The 22,300-nt window shown below is 39.5% G+C and overlaps 1 protein-coding gene across 12 annotated transcripts in view; it reads right to left on the reverse strand.

Annotated features, from left to right (window-relative positions):
• The window catches only part of kif1b (kinesin family member 1B), an 84,118-nt gene that overhangs the window by 17,685 nt on the left and 44,133 nt on the right, over positions 1 to 22,300 (reverse strand). For 7 of the 12 annotated variants that reach the window (XM_036591232.1, XM_036591236.1, XM_036591233.1 and 4 more), the window contains 15 exons: positions 19,819 to 19,898; positions 19,384 to 19,490; positions 18,388 to 18,471; positions 18,062 to 18,242; positions 17,713 to 17,785; positions 8,233 to 8,335; positions 7,881 to 8,029; positions 6,259 to 6,437; positions 5,792 to 5,929; positions 3,862 to 4,113; positions 2,479 to 2,597; positions 1,675 to 1,760; positions 1,157 to 1,286; positions 311 to 461; positions 88 to 178 (listed from right to left, as the gene is read on the reverse strand). In XM_036591232.1, coding sequence (XP_036447125.1) covers positions 88 to 178; positions 311 to 461; positions 1,157 to 1,286; positions 1,675 to 1,760; positions 2,479 to 2,597; positions 3,862 to 4,113; positions 5,792 to 5,929; positions 6,259 to 6,437; positions 7,881 to 8,029; positions 8,233 to 8,335; positions 17,713 to 17,785; positions 18,062 to 18,242; positions 18,388 to 18,471; positions 19,384 to 19,490; positions 19,819 to 19,898 — 1,923 coding nt within the window. Of the gene's footprint in view, positions 1 to 87; positions 179 to 310; positions 462 to 1,156; positions 1,287 to 1,674; positions 1,761 to 2,478; positions 2,598 to 3,861; positions 4,114 to 5,791; positions 5,930 to 6,258; positions 6,438 to 7,880; positions 8,030 to 8,232; positions 8,336 to 10,551; positions 15,541 to 17,712; positions 17,786 to 18,061; positions 18,243 to 18,387; positions 18,472 to 19,383; positions 19,491 to 19,818; positions 19,899 to 22,300 lie in introns of those variants that run through there. The other 5 variants (XM_036591240.1, XM_036591239.1, XM_036591238.1 and 2 more) reach the window with 3 other exon arrangements.

Genomic DNA, 22,300 nt, shown 5'->3' on the forward strand with positions numbered 1-22,300 from the left:
TAGGTTGTGGTGATTATTCTGCACTTAAAGCAGCTTTGCCCCGCTATTTTTCTTTGCTGCATCAGGTCTGTAGCTGAAAGCACTCACGTTCTGCACGTGGTAGAAGCCCAGCGGGGCGCTTTTGCCTGTGTTCTTTAGTGGCTCAGTGCTGAAGGCCTCATCATGACGATGGAGGAAGCTGTTGACGACAAGATTACAGGATTACAGAGTGAAGCATGAGTCTGTGTGTGTGCGCACGCACGAAACAGTGTTTTGTCTGAATACAGAACGCTGACAGAAGGAGAGGTTGCCATGGAGACGGCTGACTCACTTGAATTGGCAGAAGATGTCTGCGTACTCTGGCAGGATGCCAGCAGCCTGCAGTACGGTGACGCGGAAGGTAAAGATACTGCCCACCTCCAGCTGGCCAGCCAGACCCTCCGATCGCCCCAGCTTAGTGTCCACGTTCCCCAACTTTAGGTCTAAAAAACAAAATAATCATCGAGACTGTATTAACACAATGCTTAATACTTTTCACAGTAGCCATATATGCTATTTCTACCCGCTTTGGAGGTACCTCAGTTGTGTCCTTATATAGTTTTTCTTCAATAACAGAATATATTTCATTGGAATTGTGTATGAGTTACAAAACTAGACTTTTCACAGGCAAGCAAGTAAACATTTCTAAAAGCTGCAGTGGCACTCTGTTTTATTTCGACAGCAGGGGGCTATTACTCCTCCCCTTTCACCCCCATTGCTCACTAGCAGCTCAACACACAGAGAGCCAACAGTGTCCAAGTAAATCTGACAACACAGATACTAGGAAAAATGTTTTATTTGATTATATTGATTTAAAATGCCCATTCTGCTGAAACAATGGCCACTAGGGGCCCTGCAGAAAACTGTTAATAAGAATAAATAAAAGGGGAGGCTTGGTAGATCAATTTCTGGAAATATTTCTGTGAGCAAACATTTTTGGAACGTCCCACAGTAAATCCTCCCTAAGCCCATTAAAAGCCACTGAGCCTCACCATAAAACCCGAGAGGCATAACACAATCCAACCTTCAATAAGAACATCTGTCTACAATTCACTGCTTTTCTATTCACACTGAGTGGATGTCCTTACACACATAAGCTGCATGCAGTGTACGGGGTCACCAGCTGTCCCTTTCTTACCCATTTCATTTATTCTGTTCATCTCTTCTGAGGGGGTGATGACCTCTGAGCTTTGACCTTGGCCTTCCACAATACGCAGCTCCTCCAAAGAGAGACCAGAACGGGTCATAGCCACAGAAGAGAAGTCAGTCTGGACAGAGAGGAGGAAAAGGAGAGCAGACTTAAGTACAGTAATCACCTTAGCTGCCTTCTAGAAAAAAAAAGAAAAAAAAACAAGCAAATAACACAGCCACTGATTGAAACCGCTCTCCCCCTAATAGTAAGGTCAAGCAGTATTTGTTCCATTAAATCCAAGGTGACTGGATAATTGAATTTTTTTAGCCTCAAGGCAAAGACTCTTTAGGGGATATTTAAAGAGAATTTAACACTCATATTACTGCACAGACTTACAGGCTACCACTTACACTGCCCTGGAATATTCTTCCCAAATTTCCCCAAATGTAGGAATATTGCAGAAATGTCATTCTAAACGGAATGTAGTGCTTTAGTGTAGCATCACTCTGAATGAATGCCCTTACCTTCTTGAAATACTCATCATCAAAAGAGATTTTGGCAGTGCCAGACTGACGCACACCAGAGCCATAATCAGGAGCCTCCTCATCAGCTGAAACCAAACAAGAACAGCAGGTAAGAAGATGCAGAGGGTCTGCTAATGACAAAGAGATTTAATAACAATTTTATTCGGAACAACTGAAGGGCTAGACTCGGATTTTAGAACAATGCAATAATTAATCTAATGGTCGCTGAATCTCAATAACATGACCCTTCTAAATTAATACTAATAAATTCATATTAAAAATGTAGAGAAAATGGGACTCCTAACAACTGTGCAAGACCTGGTAGACCACCCAAACTGAAAAATGGATTGGGTGTCTGCATGTGAATGGGTTTGGAATTCAGTATTTGGATCTTGAAAAGTATACAATACAACCAACTTTTAGGACTTAACTTTGTGGAAAAATATCTGTGTCGATTTCTTAGAAAAACTAAAAGGAACAATTCCAAAAAGAATGAAAGCTGCAATAAAAGGCAAACGGTGGACACACTAAATACTGAAAAAATTATGATATAAACGGTTGTTGTGGCTTCAATGTAATTTTCTGTTAAATATATGTTTTCTGCTTTTTCTTCCTTGTGCCCAATGTCCATTCTGATGGGACGTTACATAAATAAAGGTAGCCTGAATTTTGCACAGTACTGTAACAAAAATTTCAACACTATTTATATATCTATAATACTATATAGGCTAAGACGGTTGCCAGGTTCCTGAACTGATACTCCGATGGGATAGGAGCAGGTGTGAGAAACATAGCAGTTCTTACCTGCGATGGCCTGGACCCCAACACGCAGGAAGCCTCGCACCTCCCCTTTCTCTGTCACTATAGCGACGCGGTGCACCAGAGGCACAGAGTACAGCAGGTTACTCAGGTACACGAAAGCTCTGGAGAAAGAGTGCTGATTATTATAATGTACTGAGGAACATGCATACACATATAGATCTGACATTGATACATTAGTATGGACATATATGAGCTGATTTTAACAGAGCTAGACAGTCAATTTGAACTCCATTCACCTGATTAACTTCAACACTTTCATTAGAACAGTTATTTACTACCTGCTGTGAACACACTGAGAATTTATATCTTTTACTTTTAAGGCTCATGAGTCATCTCCATGCGTTGTGCTATTTGGCAAATCATCCAAGAAAAAAAAAGAAAAGAAAAAAAAAAAGAAAGAGACAAAAATGTTTACTAAAGAAGACAGAAGATTCAGTCTGCTGCAGAATGGGCTCCCTCCAAATCAAAGTGCTGTTTTGTATGATAATTTGCTCCCTTGCAGCTCCTCCCCCCACAGAGTGACAAGAGGCTAAGATGGGAGAAAGCTTTCACTCCAGAGCATCTGTGAGGTCACAGTGACGCAGGTGCATTAATGACAGGACAACATGCTCACTCCACTGTCCCTGCATTGATCCACACACCCAGCCTTTCTGCTGCTTTCTCTCTCCGTCCCTCCCTCCCTCTCTCTCCCACAGCAGACTGAAACAGCTTTTAACACAACTACAAAATGACAAAGAAATAAATCCAAGCAAAATGAGTGCTTAAAACAGACAACACAAATATTAAACAAAATTTTAATAATACACAACTACATGAGCACTTAGTGACAGCTGTTAATGCAGTCTATGCTTTGATGGTGTGAGGTGACACAGGCTCTGAGCACAGAGAGAGGGAGAGGAGACAGCAGACTCTGCACTCCACTTGACCTCTATTGGAGCTATTTTCCTCTCATTAGGACTCGAGTCAAGAAGCAATGTGACCTGATTGTAAGCTTCATAAAATGTCTTATTCATCTGAACCCTCAGAAGCTGCCGTTATCAATAGCAATAAAAAAAGGTTTGTTGTAATTTCGCATTAAGGAGATTTACTCCTCACTCTTTGAAAGAAGAGGAGAAATACTATTGAAATGTGGATTCTAGACATACAATTATAAATGTATTACAATATTATACATTGTATGATGTTACAATGTAATACTTGGTTCTTTAATTACAATGTGATTAAAACCGGAAGGAGAGGTCATTTATAAATACAGGCTACACTCAGCTGAAGATGACTTCTGAACGAACATGTCACACTCCTAGGTTTACAGCAGTCGTCTGTCTCTTTTCTCTCCATCTCTCCGAGTCTCCCCCAAACACCAACCTGCCCACAAGAGTGAACCAGGGAGAGCGGTCATAGAAGGGGTCCTGGCCATCGCTGAAGATGTCCGAGCCCTCCTCGGTGCCAGCGTCCGAGCTGGTGTCATCCACAAAGGCTTCTTCATCCATGAAATCCTCCATCTCACTCTGCCGCTCATCAGCCAGCTCTGTGACATCCGAGTCGGCCGTGGAGAAGGTAGGTGAGGGCGTGCGGTCAGCCAGGTGCTCGTTCACACATCCGTGGAAGATAGGTGAGCTATATAAGGGTAGGGGACCAAAAGGAGGGGGACCAGCATGGGCCGAAGAGTTAGCAAGGTGGTCTTGGACTACAGCAGAAGCCGTCCCAGGACAGGTTCACGTCTTACAATAGAGTGTGAGGTATTTACTGTGAAGGTACTAGCAATTACTGTTAGAAAAGAAAATTAAGATTTAAAGGGTAATTTTCAAAACAAATTTCTGTATAATAATAGGTTAACAACGGGATAAGTCACCTATGGTGGTATGATGTATAATGCTCCATTCTAAAGAAACTTACCAAGTCAGAATTGTTCACAGTGCTGATGACTGGAACCAGACGTGTACAGTATTTAATACCTCTACAAGCTACCTAACAGAAGCTTATTCTATGCAATAGTTATAAACACTGTCTTATGTCTGAAATAGTGTTTTATGATAGTTTTGTGTTAAGGTTTATGACGTAAAACATATTTTCACAAATTCATTAATTGAGGAGAGGTTTCATTGTAAGAGCACTGTGAGGCAATATAGTGCATAAGGAAAACATATTTTATCAACTATTTTACCTTAATTAATATTACATATAAAAACTCAGAAGACATGTAGGTTTACTGGTAGTTTTTGGATAGTAAATAAAATGGCTACATTTGTGTAGTAGACACTGTAACCTCTAGTCCCAATTACCACCACTGGAAAAAAAGGAATAAAAAATTCTCTACAAATTTCTACGTATAATCAAATAAATTTTGAAAAAATTGGTGGAATTCCCTGTTAAGACTTCCTCAAGAAGATGACAGAGTTGTCACAAAACTAACATATTTAGACATATATAGCTGCCTACCAAAACCAGGAAATTATCATGAAATGATTACAGGATTGAAGTTATACAGCAAAAAACTGATTTTCATCAAAATAAATACAGAACAAAATGAAGGAACTTAGTAAAAATGAATTATAACTAACAATGGGAAAACAATTGAGGACAAAGTCCAAAATAAAGATTTTGGCAAATAAAATGCAGAAAATAAATATGAAAATATTAATATGAAATATGAAAATGATAAGATGAAAAACAGCCTTACAGAAAACATAATGTGGAACAAAAAATAAATTAAAGGAAAACAAAGGTGGCACTTTGTGGCAAGAAACAAAAACAAAAAACAAAAAACAAAAACAAAATAAACCCACACAGTGAAGGAAATAATACACAAACCTGAATGACAAATGTACCCTAAATAAAATGATTTCATAAGATCTCAGACCAAATGTATATTAAGATGAATTGTGGTAAAAGGATGTGGAATGTCTCAGCAGTGTGAACTAAATGAATACATCATGAATGATTCATGAGAAATCACCTCCTCCTCCAACACATTCCTACAGAGAGCCTTTCATCAGAGTAATGCAGTAACTCACCCCAACACAGTACCACACCACACACAATCGTCACACATCTCACCCTGAATTTCCCACCAGCACAACAAAACACACACACAATGTACCACTTATTATACAGAAGCTCAAACGTTAACCTAAGAAGCATATTTATTTTATTTTATTTAATTATGTTTTTGATTTTCTAGCAGCTAAGTTTAATATAATAGGAGGATATTTGATAAAGTTCTTTTATTCTTTACCAAAGACTTCATACTTCCATTTCAGGCCTGAAAATCTAATCAAGGTGAATGACGACATACCTTCCAACTAGCTTGAACCAGTGGAAACGGTCATAGAAGGGGTCACTGCCGGTCAGAGGCCCTTCCCCCTCCTCTGGATTGGAGGAGGCCATTTCTCCTGCGCGGTCATACATCTCTCGCATCTGATCCAGTCTCTGCCTGAAAGAGCGAAGAAATACGACCCAGTCATGAATCAGCTACTAAAATGACAGAATAACAAAGGCTATTATGGACATGCTTATTCTAAGAAACAGTGAAGCTTTTCACCCTCCGCTCAGAGCATCACATGTACGTTACATAATCTTTGGGTTCGATTCAGTAGAGCAGTTCCGCTAAAATGGGACTTGCTAGATTTTTGAAAAGCAAATTACTAGGTGTTTTTGAAAGGGTGCGAAATGCCATGTCAAAACTCCACGGGGAAAAGACATCTGTCAACCGTCTGCTTTGAAAGACAAAAGGCCAGTGGTGGTTGGCAGCCTAAAGCTCACTTGAGTTTCTCCAGGGACCAGTAGTGAGTGGCTCCATTCTTCAGGTCTTGGACCTCCACAGCCACCACAGTACGAGGGAAAGGCCTGGAGCTGCGCTCCTTCTCCGGCTCAGAAGGCAGCAGCTCCGGCGGGAGTGGAGAATACAGTGTGTCTGTCAGCAGCACAAACTGGAACTGGACCTTTAAAAGATGTGAGTGTGAGAGAAAAAAAAAAAGCGTAGCCTTAGAGGGCGATTTTTTTTTTGGAGGTTTCGTTTTCAACTGTATTTAGCCTGTCAAGATTAAATTTTAGCAGATGATTATTTGCCATATAAATAATTACTACAAACAATTTAATGTCTTTTTTTGCTCACTGTTTGCTGTTATTATAGTAAAGTGGCCAAATAGGCTGATTACCTAGCTGTTGATACTTAGGAGCTACTAACTGATGACATTAACAGCTTGAGCTCAAATAAACATTACTCACCACTGCCCTCTCAATGTGTTATTATCATTAATGTACAAACATTACTCATTGCTGCCCCCAAACGTGTTATTAATAAACATTAAATAAACAAGCAATACTCACCACTGCCCTCTAAAGGGTGTTACTAATAACCATTAAATAAACAAACATTACTCACTTCTGCCCACTAAAATGTTGTTAGCATGGCTGAAAATTCCCCCCAAAAAGCATGTCGATGTGTGTTGTATGTGCAGAGAACACATTACATGCTGTAAACATACGCATTATCTGTTACAGGTGAAAATAGTTTCTTTAGTTATCAAAATTGTTTTGATAGCTAGCTTGCTTTGCTTGTATAATCAATTTTACTCCAGTCATCAAAAGACAAGACACATGTCAAGCCTCGTGAGGCTAAAAAAAGTTTGTCTATAGAAACATACATTGTAATGTATATAGTGCCACACATGTTGCTTTTACTTGCTCTAATTTGCTTGCTCATTAAATGCTGCTCTTCATGTGGGTCTGCTGAGGCTTTAAATCTCCACACAGACAGACGCTTTAACGTCAAGCCACCACAGCAAGGGTCTTTTAAGGCTATACACCCCACGGGGCTGAGAAAAAGTAAGCACATAAATAACGAAGTGCGAGACGAGTGAGACATGAGGAGCAGGAGCAGAAGCAAATAGAGGAGTCTGCCCTTTTCCCCAGCATTTAAAAGCCGCCTGCAGGAAGCTGACACTTGGATAGTCAGAGAGTAAATCAGCTGAAGCCTGACAGTGGATGGGTCAAACACAACTGAAACAGCCTAGCGCTCACAACCAAATGTGATTTATGTCCCAATCCGTATGCAGACCAGTGTGGCTCATTAAATCAAAGATTGGCTCAACTCAGGTGCTGTGTTTTGCTCATAGGGCTACTTACAATCAATTCAGGAGTCAATAGTGATGAGGCACTGTCATTAACTTTACAGTGTTCTCCAAGCATTCATTTGCATTTTAATTATCAGTCAGGGCAGACAAACTTGTTATTTGCACAGCACTTCTTTTGCTACAAACTTTTTACTTCAAATTATTAAGAGAAATGCTATCAAAATGTTAAATTGCAGAGCACTGTATTCTTATAACTGTCATACTGTTTTCAACACTCAGCTTAGAGGTGGGACCGTTCCAATACTATACCTTCTTCTTGAGCTCCACACTGATGGCATTGGCTTCTTTCAGATACACTGCATTCCCCCATAGCTGGTCTCTTAATGATGTGAACTGATGGTATCTCCACTTCCTGAAGGCCCACTGAGCAAGCTCAAATTCATGCTGCGTCCATGGCACTGCAGCAGGGACAGACAGTAGCTATTTCAGCTACAGACTGCGAAAGAATCTCAGAATTCAAGTGCAGTGCAGTGCAAGAGCTCTCACTAATATCATGAAACATGGACATAATCTTGTCATGAGAGTTATGAGAATATGTTTCTGGTGTGAAATGTACTGGGATGCTAACACTGGTGAACTGGACAGTGAGAAGGGTGACTACCTTCGTCCTCTTCTTCCTCCTCTTCCTCTTCATCAGGAGTTTCTGCTATCAGTGAGCGAGTCTCCACTTGTTTCTGCAGTTCCTGAAGCTTGCTCTCGTAGACCTGAGGAACAGGACGTGGTGGGGAGAGGGGACAGCAGACAGGGCCCATCAACACGATGCTAATGGAGCTGCAGGAGCTGAGACCTCCAGACCAGCCCACAAACCCACCTGAACCTTTTTACTCTTTTCAGTGGCAGGTGTGGAGAGCCTGCTTTCCAATTGGACATGCAAACCATTTGATATGTTACAAAATGAAGAACAGAGTGAATCTTTTCCTCAAGTCAGACATGGTAAGAGCTAAGATAATTAGGCCTGCAACAGAGTAAAGTTGTTTATTTAAAATCATCCTAAAGTCAAAATTGACCTTTTTCTTTCTTTTTTTAACTTGTAGGGATGTAACAATATATCATATTGTATTGCACTGAATTGTAACACAGCATATTGTATTGTACCATGACAAGCACGTTAGCCTGTGGCTAATGTGTTACCTTGGGGACAACATATCAGCCTGTGGCTAGAGCATTAGATTGGGACATTATAAAGCATAGGTTTTGATCAAAATGTTGTACTTTTATCATATTGAATGCTCTGAAAATAAACTGAAAATATAAGCATTAACCTTATGCTGTATTGCAAAATGAGAGGATGAAATGAGGCACCACTGTCTTGTTTTAAATCAAATTATGATTTTTTTATGAATCATTACTCTTCTATTACTTTGTTCGCTCAAGTCCCTGGTCATGTTAAATATGCTTTAATTATCATATAATTTAAAAGACAAAATTATTGTTTTCCCAGCCAGCTCAGAGACCCTCCCTGATACTGTGTTTGAATTACAAATACATCACTGTAAAGAAGCAAAATTATAATTTCCTATTCACATTGACTTAAAACTGTTCCTGTTCATATAAGACACGGCAATTCTGCTTTGCACTGCAGTGCACTACTGAAAGCAATTAAAGCAATACTGCTTTTACACCTTTTAAAAATCCCTTTTAACACAGTCAGAACCTTTCCTGGTGATAGTAGCAAAGAGAGAAGAACTTGGGAAGGCATAACAATTAGATCAGTTGCTTAAAAGAATAACAGCCATTAGATTATAGAAATAATCATTAGTTGCATTCCTAACAGTTGTGTTATCATCCTAGTACTTACTGTGTTGTGTTCATCCCAGCACCAATTCTGTACTCTAATATAATCTACAAGAAGGCTTCCAGTGAAGACTAACTGAACGTTACTAATACATTAATCATTATAAGGACTAGTGAGAGGGCTTGTGGTCATAAAATCTAATGAACCTTGTGTCAGAATATGTGTGGCTGTATTTCTTTATCCTAAAACACACTTCTACCAACCCGCTCAACATAAACATGTTAATTACCCTCTAAGCGCTCTCTATAGACTCACCTCAAATGAAAAGACTTTTTTAAAAGTTAAATTAAAAGCATTTTTAACAAACAAATAACTGCAGTTGTGCATACAGATCTGCCCCATTTCTTTTTGCCTTTAATAAAGGCTGGCTTAGGAGAAAAGGCCAGGGGTAGAGCTGCGCTACAGATGGCCCGCTGCTTGTGAGTCATCACACATGTAGCTATCGCCAATGAGCTCATCAGATTTGTTCCACTGCTCAGAGAACAGAGCAGTCTTTCTCTCTCTCTCGCTCACTGTTTTTATTTGCTCTAGCCCTTCTTCACTGAGTTTTACATTCTGATTCAAGGAGAACTAGAAGATATCTGCTTAACTGACCAACAGGATTACCTGAAATACAGGGCAACCATGAGCTGTGCCTTTTACTCTTTCTTTTAAAACTGGGGGTTGAGCCTTTAATGTACATGGGGTAATAATATTCCAAATGCATGAGTATGTGAAACAAGTCTAAAAACAGAATATTCAGTGGCTGCTTAATCACTAACTAAAGAGCAGTGGATACTAGGGACTAGTAGATTATTTCTTGTCTGTAAAAAAGCTGCTGAGAAAACTCAGAGGCAACAAGGCAACATAACGCATCGAGATTTGTGAGCTGCTTTTGTAGTAATTGTTACTAAGGTTAATGTTAAACCAACTTAAATTTGTTAGGCTGCTATTAAAAATTAACATTTTTTAAATGAGGAAATTTAGCCTACATTACATTCACAGCATTTGACCGACACTCTTACCCAGAGTGGCTACTGGATTCTTGGCCCTTTCTCAAGTGAGGAATCAAACTCCACTTTGATGGGTGGAGGGTGTTACCCACTACACCATACTAACTGTAATCTAAAGACAAGAGGGGTGAAGCAACCATTGTCATTTTCACTGAACGTGCACCAAAAGGCAATTAATAACTAACTGGAGAATTTAGATAACTTTTAGAAACTGTATGTGTGCGTATGCTATTCAGCGGACCTCCTGGCAGTGCAAAGTATTTTTAAATAATGTTTGACACACAGGTTTGACTCCCCATTCAGGCAAACACCTCATTCTTGACTCACGCCACACCAGTAAGTGTCCTTGGAAAAGACTCCTGATGTGACATTAGGTTACTTCGGTAACTTGATTAGACTAAAGTCTTTCAAGCTTTAAACTTTTCTAATTTTACTTGAAGTACTTGACACACGTGGATCTAAACACGCCCACACTTTTAAAACACTATACTACATGACTGTCACAACAAAATAAATAAAGAAAAATAGTAAATTAAACAACTTAAAATATAAGAACTGTATTTCTATTATATGTACTTGTTTTGTTCTTGTGCTAAAGTTAGGCTACTCGTGGCTACTGTTATCACATGACCTGCGCTTTATGTTAGATATTGCTATGAGTAATTATGTGATATTTAAGCTCGATCTGTCAGAGAATCTCGTTAGATTCTTTTTTTTTAACCTCTGATATCATAATGAAGCATTTCCTGCTGCTAACATCCTATATTGATATTGTGTATTGGATTGGTGCCCTTTCCAGTACTTGGCAAGGGAATTATTTACCAAAAGTGTACCAATTACTCACATGTTATCTTGATATCTTAACATGTGAACAAACCAGCATCTAGAGTCAGTGTAATATTACGCTACAATAACAAAATGTTGTTGCAAGACCGTCCACTGAACGTACAGTCAGACATTTTGCCTTTATTATTTCAGTCAACATTTGAAATTTGATATTAACCACAATGGGACATGGCTATCCTGAATAAACCAGCAAAATCATGTGAACATCATTGTTCATAGTTTCCACAAAATGCTGATTTATGTTCCCCACCCCCCAAAAAAAACCAAAAAAACAACATATTACACAGCCATTTGGAGGCACTTAATATCACCATTGCATATAAACACTGAACAGATATCAGACCGTTCATATTTAAAAACAATATACATTGTCCATTTCAATTTGTACAATGTCCTCGGCTTTCCTTGTTATAGCTGGAGTTGCTGTCAGCACCGTACATATTCTAAGTAACATTCCTTATTGGAGGAGAGGAACTATATGCTTTTGATAGTCATTTAAAATAAGCTACAAGGCCTTACTGATAAGCGATAGATCCATTGTAGCAAGTTTCAAGCAATTTCCATTTTTTATGCTACACCGGAAGATAATAAAGGAAGAGCATTGTAGCAATATAATTAGGTTTCTTTTTCTCATTTCCTAATTTCCGGAGCTCAGTTAAAGATCAACCAAGCTCTTGTAGTTCTATAAGGCATTCACATAGAAATAAGGCCTTTTTCTGCTGGCACACAGAAAACATTCAAGCTCTACAGTAAAATCAGGTGAAATTCTGATCTATTTCTCTTTCACCAGGCTTCAGTCACACATGAGGACTTACTGAGCCAATTCAGAACATCTGATCTGGTAACAAACATGTGCGCTACTGCAAATGAAGCAAACACACAAACACAATTATATCAAGGCAGGAAAAACAGTGGCCTGGTGCTTAGAGTGAACATTGCCATCATATAAAATGTGATCCTGCTCAATGAAGATGTTACTGGAGACTATGTACCAACAGTGAGAAATTTGTCAACTGAGTTGTGCTACTAATGGCATTACATAGACAAACTGATGACAAATGGAGGTAAAATAGAAATATGAAACTCTGACTGAGCACTGATAAAGAGCATGCTGCACTGTTCCTGCAATTCTGATATTTCTTTCAAAGCTTTTCAAAAAATATGCATAGACTCCTTCACTATTGCTCTAGTTCTCCTTTGTATGTTTAAAATGAGCCCCAGAAAACCATGGCAATGGCCCTGTCAGAGAGGTCGTGTTTTCTGGGTTCACTGTGCACATATTTGGGCCACCAGAAAATAAATGTGATTCTAATCATGCAGAGTTTGTGTCTAGAGATGAGCAAAGGATTCTATTTCTATGCATAGAAGAGCGGAGCGTTCTCGAACGCTGCCTCCATCCCCGTGGGAACAGAATGCCCCCTGCATTGAGGTTCAGAGTGCAGCAGACAACCGAGAGGAACAATAGAAGCAAAGCGCACAGCGAAGCAGACTCCAATTTGCCGTGCAGCGTTTCTCTGAAAACACTGTTAAATTGTCTTTTTGAACAAGCATGCGTAACTAACTCACTGCAGGAAAGAACGACACATTATCTAAAGATTGCTATTAATTTAGGAAAAACAATTCAGCCTAAAGAACATGGAAAGCAACAAATATATTTGTTTGGGTGCGATTAAAAACAACTGTATTTCTGCCTAAATGCTACAGTATCTCTGACAAATACAAATATATTTTTTTCATAATAGCAGAAAATAGGCAAAAGCAGAAATAAATCTTTGAGTGCTTTGACATATGGGTGACCCAATAAGGCACATCTTTCAAAATACTTGACCCCTTTACATAAGGCATTCAGAAACCATGAGGCCTTCAAAAACAAAGGCCTTTTTAAATCCACAGTACATTCAAATTCTATCTTCAGTTAAAAAAATGAACTGAAATGTAAGAGGACCCATAAAGTATTTTAATTAAAATACTAAATCAGACTAACATTAGCTGCATTTCTGGAACTCTAGTTCATGGGGTAACACATTCAGGTAGAGACATTTACTATTGAACCTAGTTATTCCAGCATTCTTTGAATGTTTCAGTTGCATATCTTCAACACAAATATGAATAAAATGTAGATGTAGTGCTACTTCAATTGAAAATTCAAGTAATGACCCCATGTTTGGGTCTACTATTATCATAGGCTAAACTGCATGTAGTGGTGGTTGAGTAGTGGTTATTTAGGATTCCAAATATAATGGGAAAAGCAGCATAAGTTTTAGTTCAAATCCTGCTGAGGCTAAAATACTGAAGACACTTCAGAAACATGAAAGGGATTTTGAAAAACTGAGCAAATTTGAAAACCTGCTGACTTTTGGCATAATTTTCAGGAAGCCATCAACAATCGATGACCAACACACAGATTGACTAACCAACAAAATAAATGCTTGTTGTACTACAAATATTCTAAAGTCCAGTGTGGCATGGAAACCTTCAAGCAGCCCTCCTGATGCTACAGATGCAACCAGTGCAGCACAGCTGATATCTACAAGGGATCAAGGATAAATCTGTAAAAACATTAATGACTAAAATATTTTGCTGGACAAACGGCTGTAATTTAGAGAAACAAATTAAAGGAAAATATTGTTCAATTTATCTGGCTCAAAAAGCCAGACTTCTGGCAGTTTGACTCAATGAGGACAAGCTGTCCAATGCTGTGATTTTTCTCTGTAAGCCTCTGTGGTGTGAACATAGTGCTATATACTTCAGTACATAAAAGTACGACTTGCTCGCATCCCATTCACACTGCTGTTTCCCGTCCAGCCTTCAAATTAGGGGCTGACATTTGTCTACGCATGCGGGGTGGTGTGTGAAAGTTGTTGTGGTGGCTAGGCTGCTGGGTGTGAGCGTACTGCTGCTGGTAGTTGTAGCTGCTGTCATTGCTGTAGAGATAGGGCTGTGAAAGCTGCTGTTGATGGTGATGAGGATAAGGATGAGGCTGATTTTGGTTGTAGCGTGGCTGGTAAAAAGCCTGCTGTGGAGGTTGCTGCTTCCTGTCCCCAAAGTGCAGGGACTCCATGGACCCGGATGCCCGCTGGCTGCTGTTGAAGGAGTTGCTGCGGCCTCTCTCATGGGGCTGTTGGCTCCTGTGGCCTTGGTTAGGTCTATGGCTCAAGCCTTGTTCCAGGTCTTTGCTTTTCCGCTGCCCTGATGGGCTAGGAAGAGGAGGGTGGGAATGAATAGAAGGCCCTGCCCTTTCTTTGGGGTCGCCTCCCTCCTCCGTCCCATCCTCCTCCTGCACTGCCTCTTTGGGAACCTTTAACTCGATCACTTGCTCATCAGTGATTATGATGTGCGTGCCAGGGCTCCAAGAGTTGCGGTGCTTGGGGTTACTTTTGAAAGGAAAGCGCAGCTTGCGGTCCTCCGGGGGAATGAAGCGGTGTGGGCCGTTCTGCCTGCGGAGCTGCTTAGAGATCTCCTGCTGCTGGAGGTTCTTCAGCCGTACTTGCTCCTGCCGCATCCAGCGCATGCGACCACGCCGAAACGAAGAATCGTCGCCCGTCAGGCTGGACATTTGATCATCTGCTTGATCGCTTTCAGGCCTGTCTTCAGACGAAGCCTTGCCTTCGCTGGAGCTGCGGGCCCTCATTGCTCCACTTGGATTGGTCTTCTCTTGGCCCTCGGTGGAGATCAGAGGCAAAACCTTCTCCATCTTCAGCATCTTGTTCCTGAGAGCCCGGATCTCTTCATCCTTCATGTTGTTCTGCTTCTTGACCTCTTCCAGGATGTCCTCCAGCTTGTCTATGTGCACTTTCAGATCATCCATGTCATTCACGCCTCGGCCATTTGTTATGACATCTTCAATACGCTCATCCCCGACCCCCACCGTGTCCCAGACATCACGAGCGACGGCTCGCCAGGAGTCTCGCTCATTAGGGTCTTTCTTGTTGTACGTGGCACACAACTCCTTCATTTTCACAATTGCCAAGGCCTCAATCTCCTGGCGACTGTGGCGAAAATCATTCAGTGCCACCTCATAGCAGATCTCCTTGACTGCCTGGATCTTCAAATCCGAGATGGTCACCCACTTGGAGTCCTTGGTGAGGCGTCGGCGCTGAGGGATCTGGTACATTTTTATAGGCTCTCTTCGTTTGCCACTGCTGGGTAAGCCACACTTTTTGACTATGGCTTGCAGTTTACTGGGAGGCAGCTTCTCCCGCAGGGAGGTGATGAGTCTCCAGCTCTCTTCACATGACCTTTTATCAGAGTCATCGCCACTATCAGAGTCTCCATCCTTGAAAGAACAAAACAAGAAACAAAACCAAAAAAGTGCGGAACAAAATGAAAAAATTAAAATGAGAAGCTCAAATCAAAAGGAATGTTTTCTGTAAAGAATGGACACGAATGATGATATGCAAAATGAGAACTTCAACAGCTGGAGGATTTATTGAAAAGGGGCTCAGTGTTATAGAGGCAAACTACTTAGCCCAGATTTATGCAAAGGGAAGGTTGCTCTTGAAACCTTGTTAATCCCACCATCAACTATTGTCTTAACTTTGAACATCTCTTTGAAATTGGAATGAAGTATCACATTTGGTTTATACAAACTAAATTGTGTACTTTTCCCCTAAAGCTAGGGCAGCCATGAACTGAAACATGCACAGCAGAACAGTGAATAAGGTATTCAATTATTCTCCAGATGTTTGCTGTATTGAACGTGAACAAATTACCAAAAAATAATCTTTCAGAGGTTTAACAAGATACTAAAGAATAAAGGTAAACACAGTTCCCAAGTTGCATATCAATATTGAAAGTAATCATGATATGAGCAAATGTCAACAAAAAGGGGACAGATGTTGCTCTGGTTGACTTCTATTCATTTTAAAAGACTGATCATCTCCTCTTCATTTTGTGCATTTGAAAGTTGCACCCAAAACATGCTTCAGAGACATGCAGCAAAAGCCAGTGGAGTTTTAGAGTTTTCTCCATTTGAAGTTCCTTGATGAAGCTTGGATATTGGAGTTGATAATAGCTCTAGCAGTGGGTTAGAAGACTCTTGCGTGTTTATTACGGGTCAGTAAAAAGAGAAAAAGAGAGGAAGGACAGGCTGAAAAGAAGTTAAAAGCATCGATTTCATCCACTACAGTTAAGAAGTTAGTTGAGAGAAAATGCAGTTTCTCATTTTCCGGGTCAAGTATGCAGAGTACAGTACAAATCGTAGCCAGATAGCGAAGATGCTAACAGGAGACAGGTGGTGACTTGTTATGAGTGCAGTATGTCTTGTTTGAAGTGTCATGTTGTGGTGATGTGATTCTTTTGATGAGACCACCAGAGCATTGGAGCGCTTGTCATCATTGATTAGGACCCCCAGCACAGATAACTGTGTTCAAGCATGCCCTTTGTGTCTGGTCAGACAAGTGTATATAACTCTACAGAAGTCAATGAGAAACCACATTGTCACTAGCCTTCATCAACTACAGCAGAAATCTTGGGTTATTATCACAATGCATTGGAGATATCAGCAACTGCATTGAAGAGCCAACAAACTCAAACAGAAACAAACAGAAATCTACTGGAGCAAATCAAAAGCCGACTCAGGGTTGACCAGCTCAACAACACTGTTCAGCAACAAATACTAACGTCAGGCTCTACGTCTTATAAATAAAACTGTACTGTTAAGAGAACATGCTACTAAAAACAGACCATGCAAAGGCAGCAACAGAATTAAAGCACATGATATATACAATTTAGGCAAAAATTTAAGCAACACTGAATGGCTGATTTTTTTTTTTTGTTTAACAAAACCATGGTTGCCAATACACACAAATAAAAAGCATGGTTCTGATCTGACCACTCTAAATTCTGCTTCTCTCTTTAAAATGCTAATCATTTGTATTTTCCTGGTGCTATTATCCAAGATTCAGTTCTTCAAATCTACGCAAGAGAAACAAGAATTCTATTGGAAAACCTTGAGGAACTGTAATTTTCACTATATCAAATGGGTATTGCAATTCAGTCCATGACAGGGAGGGAGGGGTAAATTAATTGCCTCCTGCCTCTCCCCTCCTCAATAAAGACAGAGTGGATTTCATTTCCATGCAAAGAGGTTCAGCCATGCACTGGGAGAAGTGTTTCTCTCACACACGGGCACACACACAAAGGTCTCAAGGTGTCAGAGCTAAGAGTGCAGAATTAGTGCTGGTTGGACTTTGGCAGAGCAAAAGGGAAACTAGGGCCAGTTAGGACCAATCAACTAACATTCTCAACACTAAAAGAATTCTTAATGAACAATATATAACAGCACATCTCTCCCCTCAAACAAACCACAATATTATTTCATTGGCTGTCCTCAAAACAGAAAAACAACGAACAATTCAAAAGGATGCCCATGGCACAACTGAATAGTTCCAAAGGGAGTAAATCTCTAAATCTCTAAAATAGACAGAGCAAATAGAATCAGTCTTACCAGTCTCTGTTGCTCAAGCAGTTGATCTGCCTCCTCCTTCTCTTTTTTATAGAGGATCTCCATCTCAGTAAGCCTACATATAATACAGTGTAGGACACATGCATAAGAGATCTGTTCTGAGCTTATTTTTCCTATTCACAATATAATCCCCTTCAGAATAATCCAATTCATGTGTGCGCAAAAAACCACACTCCATAACAGAGCTTATAAAAAACAGAACATAGACTTTGCCTTCAGTAGAGTGGATTTTATGATACAAATGCACAGTGGCTTCCACAGTGGTTAACTTTCTACCCCCAAGTTAACATTAAATCGGTCCTTTGCTTCCTGCCCTAAAACCCAAAGTTACCTCTTCTCCATCTCCTGCTTCATGTCAATGCCCTGCTTCTCCAGCAGCTCTCTCTGGGCAAAGGTCCAGTCTACAGGTTCCACAGGGGTCTCGGCTGATGGAGTCTTTTCTCGTTCAGCACGTGCCTGCTCAGGGTGGTTAAAGCGGAATACGTGGTTCTTTCCCATGATGATACGGTTACCTGTGGTAAGAACATAAAGACAACGCTGCCTTTAGGTTTCTAGGTCAACACTCCTGCCCTTCATCTCTCTGTGTCAAAAGGAAAAGTTGGCAATTGCAGTTGATTGGTGTTGTCTGAAGTGGAGCCAGTGGCCAGGGAGACTCACCTGAGCGCAACTGGACTGCAGCAGTTACACGCTTGCCATTCACGTATGTCTCTGATCCCTCACATGGTACAAGCATTACAATCACTGCAAGTCAAGCAGAGAGCCAGTCAGTCTCAACAGCTTACATTCAATTACTTCACATTTCAATTAAAATGATCTGCACTTCCTGAGGTTTCTGAGTTTCTCTTTGCTTAACTCTTAGAAGTCAGAGTCAGCATTGTTGATAATAAGTTAACTTAATGAATATTTATCATTTATTGACATTGAATTATATTTAAGAAGTCTGAAATGCACAAACCTGTCTAATAAAACAAAATAAAAAATAAATAAATAAAAGTACTGTGCAAACTTCTTAGGTACTTAAAAAATTTATGCTTAAAAGGTTATTTGTCTGATCCGTAAGCATTCATTTACCCATAAATGCAAAGAATACTAACATAGGTTATAATTTTATGTAAGTTAATGTGTTTGTGTAAACATTTCCAGACCTCTCCTCATGGCAGCCCAGTATTACTTGCAGTTATGTTCCAATACCTGGTTTGTCTAATCAATAGTTTATGTTAAATCAGGTGTGGTGGTGATGGAATTTAACAAATCTATGCAGTTGCTGGGGGTTTTCAGGAGAACCAATCTCCGCTAGATATCGACTACTTTGAAAAAGAAAGGTTATGTTTATTTGTGTCTCCATTCTAACAATATATAGTTTTCTATTATGCACAGTATTTCACAGTATTAAGTATTGAATATAATTCAATGCTGTCTGTGTAATTAATCTTGAAAAACAAAAATCTAAACTCTTAAATTCTCAAAGTTAAAATATAATTAAATAAAAAAAATGTATTTGCATAAATTGTAACAATTCAGTGAGCAAAAAGAGAAAAGCGATTCACTGACATAGAAGCCATTGGCTATCCAGATCTTGATTAAGACTGTTCAAGAAACCCCTTCACTGTGCATGCAAAACAAACAGACTGTGTGGTTTCAGTATATCCTCACCATCCCCATTGGCGTTCCTTTCGCTGCGGAAGACACAGTGCTCCTCTTTGATGTGCGCTCCACTCAAAACTATATCTTGCCTTCTCTCTGCATCTGCCTGACCCACCCTGTCAACACAAGGGCAGAATCAAGCACCAACGCCTAGCCTAAAGGGACAGTTGCACTGCTGACCTGCAGCAGCGTGGATCCAGCTGCTCAATCTCCACCCTGAGAGTCTTAATATGAAAAATGCAGCAGTGTCCTTCACCAACCCTATGAAACCCAATAAATCCACAGGGCAGGACTGAACTTTATCTTGTGATCAAAGGGTGAAAATGTCTGTCCTGTTTGGACCTTTTTCTTCACTTAAGTGATGGTAGAAAGCGAGAAGCAGAAGGTGTCTGAAAGTAGCACAGGCTAAGACACCGCTAAGGGGCATAGGGAATGTTTTCATACCTTGTGATTCCGTCTTTGATGTAGTAGAGCAGACATTCCGACATGAGTGGGTCCTCGTTCAGGTTAACCAGGTGAGGGGTCTGTGGAGATTTAGACAGGAACTGTGATGAATCTAGTCAAAAGTGTCAGTCACAACTTAAGGACCCACAGCGTGTGCAAAGCAGGATCTAAAGCTATACTACAGATAGCTTTAAAAGGGTATTCACAACAGTGGAGGGCTGCAAGATAGTGGCTAAAAAGATGATCATGATTATTTTGCTCAATACTAAAATCACGATTATTGCTCAACACTGAAATCCGGTCATGTGCTACTTCAATACTTCATATGTGCATTGTATGTATTGTTGTTTTGTTGTCCTGTCTAGTTAGCATCATGTGTATTTATTGTCCTATGTTGTCTGGTGTATTTATTGTATATTCTACACTCGTTTCATATGGTCACATATATGCAATTTATGTAGTCCTGTATAATGCGCTCCTGTGTCATGCTGCAACATGGGGCCTGAAAAATTTCTTTTGTTCCACTATATACGAGCTTAAGAAAAGACAACAGGCTACTTGTTTTGACGTACCATCATTACTTAGCTAATTTAGGAACAAACTAGTTTTGCTGTACTTTTTGTAAACAATTTTTAAAACATGTTTGTCTTTCCTGTTGCACATAATATGCCTATATTCCCTCAAGTATTGAAATCTTTCAATCATAATAAAACTGCTCCTTAATAACCTTGACAGATTTTTTTTAAATGCTGAATTGAAACAAAATTAAATAATTAAAAATTAATAAAATAATAAAAAATAATTTAGGGATACGCCAATATGGGAATTCTTGGCATATGCCAATATTCAATATTTTTGCCAATGCCAATACATAGAAGCATTTATAAAATATAATAATTGAGATTACATCTACCTGGATTAGCATTGCAGAAAAATGCAACATTTATTTCTAAAAGATTACAAATGTTTTAAAAAAAAAATGCAGATATATTAGAGCAGTATCCCAGCACTGACTAAACATTCTGCTTTTCTGGAGTAAAATAAAAATAAAACGAAATAAAATATTAGTATCTGTATCAGATATCAGTATCTGATATCTGATATTGTATCTGTATCTGACATCTGTTACACTGATTTTTTGCTGATACAGATATGATTCTAATATCATTATGGATCCATAAAATAATTAAAATATGCCACTACAGTATGACACCAAATAGAAAGCATCAATGTACCAGAGTCAAATGACTATCAAATCTAGCTAAACTCACCAGTACTGCAAACAATCATGTTTAATTGAGGAAAAACTGTGATCATGATAATGAATAAATAATTGCACAGACCTACATCAAGAATTATAGAAAGCATTTCTACCTTGAGAGTCTACTGCACAAACACAGATCTAGATCTAAAATCAGTTCCCCCTTTTTTTTTAGTTCTAAACCAGTTACCTTTTTTGGGGAAAACACCCCATTAAAGTCTGTGTAGAGATCACAAGGCCGTTCAACGAAAAGCTATTCAACAGGCAGCATCACAATGAAGAGAGGCAATGAAAAAAAACACAGCGAGTTAAAAAAAAAACAAAAACAAAAAAAAACAACAGCAAATAAACACACCAGCAAAATAAAGAGCCAATCTAACACATTAATAGCAGAGGGGTTTAAACTGATGACACAGGCTGTTCTAGGGTCACCCTGATTATGTTGATGAGAAGCAGGGAGAAAGAAGAGCACAGATAACGAGCAAATTAGTGAATTAATTGTAAGTGGTGAGTTTGGTGTTTATTAAGCAGTGCTCAGTGACGCACACGGAGCTGACGTCTCCCTGAGGGAGAGCAGACACTCTCAGCTACTGTCAAAGACTCATCGCGCTCTCTCTCTCTCTCACTCTCTCTCTCTCTCCCCCCTTCATCTCTATTCTTTCCTTTCAGTCAGGTCTTTCACCCCTTTTGTTGTTCACTCTGAGTCAGCCCAAGGAGTCAAACACAAAGAACCAGCTTTTGGCAGATGAAGAGTGAGACAGTATAAAAAGCGTTGGTCATGACAATCATCTAGTAACGCTAATCACTATAGCAAGGGCTTCATTCAGATTCAGCTAAATCACAAACAGTGCGAATAGAAAACTATTCAAAACTAGTCAATACACATTAATTTTGGACATTTTCATATACAGTTTCAATAAACACATCACAGCTGAACTAGTCAAATATCTTAGATGACCTCAACATATTTACAATGCATGTATAATGTATTTATACATGCACAACCAACGGCTCTAAAATAATAGTTATCCACAATTGCTCAGGACCTGACTCAATTAAGATAAATAAAACAGTACAAACAAATCTATTCTTTAAAAAAATGCAGGTACAGAATCTGTGGTACAGCTCTACTGGTAAAGACAGATCAGGAAAAAAAAGCAGTTCTAATTAATTAAGGGGAACTACTCAGCTCAAAAATACAAACCTGGTTAGAAGAAAAAA

Source organism: Colossoma macropomum, unplaced genomic scaffold (genome assembly GCF_904425465.1).
Source record: "Colossoma macropomum unplaced genomic scaffold, Colossoma_macropomum, whole genome shotgun sequence".
NCBI lineage: Eukaryota > Metazoa > Chordata > Actinopteri > Characiformes > Serrasalmidae > Colossoma > Colossoma macropomum.